Source organism: Solanum stenotomum, chromosome 4, assembly GCF_019186545.1.
Source record: "Solanum stenotomum isolate F172 chromosome 4, ASM1918654v1, whole genome shotgun sequence".
NCBI lineage: Eukaryota > Viridiplantae > Streptophyta > Magnoliopsida > Solanales > Solanaceae > Solanum > Solanum stenotomum.
In genome coordinates this window covers 51,032,905-51,041,184 of record NC_064285.1, presented here as the reverse complement: position 1 = coordinate 51,041,184, position 8,280 = coordinate 51,032,905, and the positions used below count along the sequence as shown (strand labels likewise).

Below are 8,280 nucleotides of genomic sequence, written 5' to 3'. Positions count from 1 at the left end.
GACTATTACGAATTTGGTGTTTAATAACAATGTAAATTACAATACCAATACACCATCATATACAATCCTAATTTGGGAATTGAGACCGGACTACTAATTATTCCAATTCCCAATTTAATAAAATAATTAAACCTTCTAATCAACCCAAATTCAATCACGAAAACTGGTGTTTTTTAACGACATAAAATACACCATCATATACAATACTAATAAGATTAGATTTCGAACTAAAATTCTGTCGTGATTTATCACATATACCTGATACGTATTAATATCACGATTCCCATTTTTTTTTTAAAATATTATTTTCTATGTTTGAAAAAAAACATTATTAATATATTGGTGAAAATTAAAACTATTATTATATCGTAATTATTAAGGTACTATATTTGTATACTTAAATTTTTTGCCCATAAAAGTATCCCTCAAGTTAATTAGTGAATTCTAATAGAACTCATTGGGCAAGCATTTCAAATCCTTACAAAATGGGCTGAAATTTATTTTGGGCAAAAGTGTAATTTTGGGCTGTATTACTCATAAGGCAAATTGCTTCTTTTCATTTCCAATTTGAAATTCTTCTGTCAAATTTCGAACTGCTCTCTCTCTCTGCTTTCTTGATTTTCCGTTCCAATGGCAGACCTCAAGAGAAAAAGAGGCCGGAAACCTAAAACTGTGGTGGACAACTCCGCCGACGCCGCTGGTATTTCTTCCAAAGAAGCCCTCGATGACGGCGTACTATCTGCAACCCCTGTTGAAACTGCCACCACCAACGGTGACCCACAAACTCACCGCCGCGGCCGTGGACGCCCTAAGAAAGGTGGAAAACATGAAGAAGAAGTAGACAGGGATATTGCGGCCTCGCCAGAGAGACGAGGGCATAGGTTTGCTGACCACAACGGCGATATCACCACTGTGTTGAGTGGCGACTTGAGGCATGGGGCGGAGTTGGCTGCGGTAGCAGCAGCAGCAAAGGCGGCTCCGTCTATGGATGCAGTGGTGAAGGTGTTCTGCGTCCATACAGAGCCTAATTTCTCGCTTCCTTGGCAGAGGAAGAGACAATATAGCTCCAGTAGTAGTGGGTTTATCATTGGTGGAAGGAGGGTGCTCACGAATGCCCACTCCGTGGAACACCATACTCAGGTTAAACTCAAGAAACGTGGTTCTGATACCAAATACTTGGCTACCGTACTTTCCATTGGAACGGAATGCGATATTGGTATGTTCCATAATTTTTAGTTATTTATTTGACTGAATTTTCAATTTTGTTTTAGCTATTGTTGCATAAGCTTCAACAACAACAACAACAACATACCCAGTGAAATCCCACTAGGTGGGGTCTGGGGAGGTAGAGTGTACGCAGACCTTACCACTACCTCGTGGAGGTAGAGAGGCTGTTTCCGGGAGACCCTCAGCTCAAGTACATCAAATCTAAGTGCACGGACAAAAATATATAAAACATAACAACCAATACAGAAAATAGTGTATAATCAACAAATGAGACAAAAACAACAAGAAAGTAATGTGAGGAGTGAAACGCCTTAAACAACATAAGGCTAGGACTACTCCAAACGCTAACAACCCATACCCTCGCAAGGGAAGACAACACGCTAACCCTACTAACCTTCAACCTTAATACGCAACCTCCACTCCTTCCTATCTAGAGTCATGTCCTCGGTAATGTGAAGCCGAGCCAAGTCCTGTCTAATCACCTCTTCCCAATACTTCTTAGGCCTACCTCTACCCCTCCGCGTACCCTCTACCACCAGCACCTCGCACCTCCTTACTGGGGCGTCTGCGCTCCGTCTCTTCACATGTCCAAACCATCTCAGTCTCGCTTCCCTCAGCTTGTCCACCACAGAGGCCACTCCCACCTTCTCCCGGATAACCTCATTCCTAATCTTGTCGCTCCTAGTGTGCCCACACATCCATCTCAACATCCTCATCTCCGCAACATGCATTTTTTGAACATGTGCGTTCTTGACTGGCCAACACTCCGCTCCATACAACAAGGCCGGTCTAACTACCACTCTGTAGAACTTACCTTTAAGTTTAGGTGGAATTTTCTTATCACACAATACTCCAGAGGCAAGCCTCCATTTCATCCAAGCAACCCAATGCGATGTGTGACATCATTGTCGATGTCAGCACTCCCTTGGATTACAGACCCTTGTTGCATAAGCTTCAATTTCTGAAAATCTTGATGACCATTGTTTTTCTTAGACAAACTTTAGGTTTGTCAGTTCATGTTGAGTTCAAAAATCGGTTACTTAGGGATAGGAAGGTCTCTTTACATGATTTTGGGCAATTTCTTATCATGTCATCAAAGTGAGGACCCATTCCGATTATTGGTTTACCTGTTGCTGGCCCCCATATTATATTATCCACACTCCATTTTGTAAGCCCTTGGGTAGGGATGGGAAGTTCTCTTTGTATGATCTTGGGTAATACTTGTCTCATGAGCCAACTTTTGAGGTTTAGTTAGACCTAAGGTCCATTTCTTATCAATTCAAAGCATTTAGGGAAATGTTTTACCTTGGAAAGTAATTTACGTTTGGTTGGGGATAATAGTGTTTCTATGACATTTTTTAGTAGGAAAGGTTGATAACATTGGTCAAACAAGTTATGCATGGAATACAAGTTGAGATATTTGTAGCCTATAAGTGAACTTGTATTCATTGGGAATATTTTAAGCGTCCAAATACCAAAAAATGATTTCATAAAGGAAAATGTTTTTCATGAAGGTGCTTTTCTTCTTACCAAATGCATCCCCTCTAATTTCATCATTTTTTTTTAAAAAAATGGGGTAGGGGAAGGGGAAATGGTTGGGGGTGGGGGTGGGGGTGGGGGGGGGGTGGATTACAAGGTGGGGAATCAAACCCTTACCACCAACAAGGTGGGGAATCAAACCCTTACCACCAACAAGGTGGTAGCTCAGGTAGCCAACCATCTGAGCTACTAAGATCCCCCCTAATTGCATCATTTTACTGTTAGAATTTAGTAAATTCAGCACTGAAGAGTTCTTAAGCTAGCTATTTCTGTTGTTATTATGAAACAGCAATGTTAACTGTGAATGATGATGAGTTCTGGGAAGGAGTGTCACCTCTTGAGTTTGGGGATCTGCCTGCACTGCAAGATGCTGTAACTGTTGTTGGATACCCTATAGGAGGAGATACAATCTCTGTGACTAGCGGTGTTGTCTCGCGCATCGAGATACTATCTTATGTTCACGTGTCAACCGAGCTCCTCGGATTGCAGGTGATGTTTGGAAGTTTCTTCCTTTCTGCGAATACTTTCTTTAATATATCATACAGGTCTTTATTTCTGTTATTTAGTTGCTATGTTTTTAATTTCCCCAGAAAAATAACGTGACTGCATTTAAATGGATTTTTTAACAACAAAAAAATTATTGTGCAGATAGATGCTGCCATCAATTCTGGAAATTCTGGTGGACCTGCATTCAATGATAAGGGGAAGTGTGTCGGTATTGCATTTCAATCCCTTAAACATGAAGATGCCGAGAACATTGGTTATGTCATACCAACACCAGTAATTATGCATTTCATTCAAGATTATGAGAAGAATGGAGCATACACAGGTACTTGAAAATTCTAATAGCATTTTCAACTTGATTAAAGTGGATGGTCTCAAAGTGCAAACTTATTTTTATATGGACATCTCCTACATTGTAGGATTTCCTATCATTGGGATTGAATGGCAAAAAATGGAAAATCCTGACCTCCGCTTGTCGGTGGGTATGGCGCATAATCAGAAGGGTGTTCGTATCCGAAGAGTTGAGCCTACGGCCCCAGAATCCAATGTTCTAATGCCTTCAGATGTTATCCTTAGTTTTGACGGGGTTGATATAGCCAATGATGGAACAGGTGAACACTGATTTCATCCCAAATTATCAATGTGCTTCCACTGATATGTTAGCTTGTATTTTAGTCCGAAATTTATCTCTACTGATGTATGGTTTAGGGTTTAGAGAGGATTGTGATGAAGTAGGATTGAGAAAATGCATAGTGATTGGAGGAGATAATACAACTACAACCTCCCCCCCCCAAGCAAATAAAAGAGGCAAAAAGGAATGTAAAAGAGATGATCAATGAAGGATAACAACGTGAAATAAAATGGAGGGAGTATGAAACAATCTTCCAAAAGATAGAAGAGTATTTAATACTCCCTCTGCCTCAATTTATTTTAAGGGTGGTTTTGGAACATTACAAAGTTTTTCATATTTCTTAAACTCCATGCCAAGTCAAGCGACTTCACATAAATCGGGATGGAGGGAGTAATAACATTTCCATTTGCCCTTAACGACACTCTTTATAGTTATGAGATGGCATATTTTATGACCACAGGATTAGGGGCATTTTGGTTTGTTGTACATGTTTAGCTATGAGTCAAACCTAAATTGTTTTGTCTTGAACTCTGCGTCTGTTAATTAACGCCATGTAAAATAAAATGGAGTATGAAAGAGTAAAGACTATATGTAATATGTAACCTAATTTTGAAGGCTCCTCCTGCTCGCCAGTTGTGTTTGTCTGGTCTTATAGACTACTAAATTGGTGACTTTAAGATTATGCTTTATACCCCAAAGAAAACAATACTAGATAAGTGTAGATCAGTTCAAAGTAGCATGTTGGGGTCCGACTAGTGCAAGTGCTAGACTGAGTACCCAATTATGATTGTAAATCTACAAGTTGGTATCAGGGTTTTCATACTTGACTTACGTGCTTAGAGTTGAGTGTATTGTTGTGCTCAAGAGCAAGAAAGCATATTTGAAATCATGAAAGCATCAAGATTTCAATATCCCTTTTGTTTACTTTTTTTTTTTTTGAGTATACTATCTTCAAATGCTTATCTGAAAAGGAAATATGAAATTCTGTTTAATTCCATATAGTATATCCACAACATAAAATAATTGCTGAGAAATTGTACAATCAATATGATTTAGGTACCTGGCAATTAGAAAAGGTTTGAAGAAAGAAAAAGGTTATTCCTTTTCAAACAAAAAGAAAAAAAGATTAACCTAAAAGAGGAAGGAAGGTTCGAATTCATTTACTAGACATCTTATCCATTGATGCTCTAGAATATGTTTCGAGCTTTGTCCTTTACTCTTAGTTTTTCTTCCATATGATCTGTTTCTTTTAAAGTTAGATATTATTGTCTAGTAGTTAATACATATCCAACTTTCCTGCGAAGATGTTCATTTGATAGCTGTTTAACTTATCGTGGAATATAGTAATGTACACATTGCTCAATTGGTAAATCTAGTTTCTCAAGCAATTCATTTATACTTGCAGAAGAGTGCATTTCATGCATGTTTGTTAATCTTGATAGAATTGTTATTATCGTAAGCATTTCATTGTTCACAAAATAGTTGTAATATCTTTCATACTTCTTCAAATTCTCTCTTCTATGCTGTTGATGAATTTTTTTAGCCATTCAGGGAAAAAAATAAGTGGTTGGGGGGATGGGAAAATGAAAATACGTAACTGTTCTTTGTGTTGCTTGCTTTCGTGATAATAAATGTAAGTATTGCAAGATCCTCCAATTCAGAGTTGTCCTCAGTCCTCACACTAGGGCTCAGAAGTACCCCCTCGGTTGGCTGGGAATAATGGATTTGGGGAATCTGCATAGATGTGCTTATAAAGAACCATTAGCGCCTAGGAGGGATGGTTGGGTAGGAATAATAGATGTATGAATCTGGTATATGTAGTTTGACTTTTCCGAAATGCCATTATGGTTCCTATTGGATGAATGGTTGTTTTGTATGTTTTTCTTGTGGAAGAAAAAATGAATCCTGTATTTAGCCAAACCACGAACTCAATCCCTTGTACACCTGAGAGACTGAAAATAAATTCGACTCACAGATATAATGACTTCCTGAGATGCAAACAGGGGACTCTCAATCAGTAAATTTCTGAACTTTATTATTGTTCTTTTAAAAATTATAAATTCCTGATTTTTGGTTTTCTTATTTTCAGTACCATTCAGGCATGGAGAGCGTATTGGTTTCAGCTATCTTGTTTCTCAAAAATATACTGGGGATGATGCTCAAGTGAAAGTTCTCCGCAAATCTAAGATTCTAGAATTTAAGATAAAGCTTAATGCACACAAACGATTGATTCCAGCTCATATCAAAGGAAAACCTCCTTCTTACTACATTGTCGGTGGTTTTGTTTTCTCTGCTGTTTCTGTTCCATATTTACGTTCCGAGGTTTGTAATCAACTGCATTACTTAAGATTTTATTTATTACTTCTTGTCCATGACTCAGAGAGCTTACATATCTTGGTACAATCTTTGTTCCTTTAAATTTAGTATGGAAAAGATTATGAGTTTGATGCTCCGGTTAAGTTGTTGGACAAACTTCTACACGCAATGGCACAATCAATTGATGAACAACTGGTTGTGGTTTCTCAGGTCAGGCTAGCTCTCTGTTAGCTTACTAGCCATTATATCTATTACTCCTTTCTGATCTGCCTTGTGCACTTCCTATTAGGTGCTTGTGGCTGACATCAATATTGGTTATGAAGAACTGGTAAACACTCAGGTGAGAAGAAAATATTGTGGAACAGAGCTGATCACAGTAGTATTTACAAATTAGCAAGATGCCATTGCTATCTTATTCACGTCCATCTGAATGTTTTGACATTGGATCCTATATAATCTAGGTTATTGCTTTCAACGGCAAGCCTGTAAAAAATCTGAAGAGCTTGGCTAACATGGTGGAGGCCTGTAAAGAAGAGTACTTGAAGTTTGATCTTGATTATAATCAGGTTCTCTCTCTTACTGATCTTTTGTATTCTCCTTTTGTTTCTTATCCTTCTGGACCTCTCAAGGTGATTCTGTTGTTTTCTTTAGATTGTTGTACTGCAGACTAAAAATGCAAAAGCGGCAACGTCTGATATTCTTGCAATGCATTGTATACCTTCAGCCATGTCTGATGACCTGAAGACATGAGAGCTGTTTTGTGATGTTTTGGATGCGTAGGAAATCTCCAGATTCACCTCTTCCCCTCTTTTAGCTACTTTGTCTTTTCATTATCATTGGTCAATTTACATTGGTTATGGAGTTCTAGTGCCAAGTGTGGTGTCTTTGATGGCCAATCCACAGAGAGTTTGTGTTCTCTTCCTTGCTATAGGGAAACTGAAACAGATGCTATGTTAGTTTGTACCAGATTTTCTTTCTTTCTTTCTTTCATTCCAGAGATACAAGTAGCGCGGGACACGGCTTTGAGTGCTTTTAAAAGCTGTAGAATGTAGTTGAGATATCATATGAGGAGATGTATACAAACAAGGAAATATGCAGACAGTCTTCCCACTGAGAAAACATAGCTTCCTTTAGCATTATGATTGCTGTTTTCTTTTTGGGGATGAAATTATCTTACCACTGTAGAATCAATCCAATGCCTGTAAGAGAAAAAATCAGTTGGAAAGGGCCTTGTTTAAATCGAAATGATAAACTTCCGATTTGATTTCATATGGAAAATTACTAAACATATTTTTTCAATGGGGTCTGCTCTTTCTTCTTTTGGGAGACGGTGAGTTTTAAGTTTTATCTATTTCGCTCTATATTTGTTAGCTTGGAGCTTTATCGATGTATCAATTCACTCTGTATTTGTTCGGTCTGATACAGAGCAAATCGATATAGAACGAATTGATACACTATATTGTGAGTTTTTAAAAGTAGACTATCGTTTAACTTAACTTTTATTTAAAAAAACTCTTAAAAGTGTTGTTGATTTCTTGCTGTCTGTTGCTATAGAGTGCACGAATATTTGTTTCAATTAGACAACATTTCTAGAGAGTTTCTAATTGTTACTAAATATTTTGTCACCAATAATTTTCATAACAGTAAAAAAAGATTCTCATCTAAAACAGTATAATGATTCTTTCAGGTTGTAACAATAAATAATTTCAGGTTCTAACAATTTATAATTTTTTTTTAAAGTAATTATGAAAAATCAGTTTTGAAAAAAATAAAAAGATAAAAAGGGATAAAAAATTGATTTTGAAAAAAATAAAAAGATAAAAAACGGATAAAGGTATATTAATTAATTTTGAATTCATTGATGATAATTGTTAATTGGCATAAATTTAGGAGATTCAAACAAATTAAGAATATTTATTTTCCTTATTTCACTCAAATCTATTAACATTAATTAAAAAATCAGATTTTATTCATTTTATTCAAACGTTTCTCTCTCTTCATTTTTTCTTCTTCAGAATTTGACATTACTCACGAGTAGATTCAAATTTTTTTTGTTGAATAAT

General features: G+C 37.0%; 1 protein-coding gene across 1 annotated transcript; it reads left to right on the top strand.

The window, feature by feature from the left end:
- The first annotated feature begins 557 nt into the window (after positions 1–557).
- LOC125862689 (protease Do-like 9) lies at positions 558–7,194 on the top strand. Its single transcript, XM_049542813.1, has 9 exons — positions 558–1,216; positions 3,056–3,255; positions 3,415–3,595; positions 3,690–3,881; positions 5,991–6,223; positions 6,326–6,427; positions 6,507–6,557; positions 6,679–6,783; positions 6,869–7,194. Exons 1-9 carry the CDS (start codon positions 631–633, stop codon positions 6,965–6,967), a joined length of 1,749 nt encoding a protein of 582 aa, XP_049398770.1. The 5' UTR covers positions 558–630; the 3' UTR covers positions 6,968–7,194.
- The last annotated feature ends 1,086 nt before the right edge of the window (positions 7,195–8,280 follow it).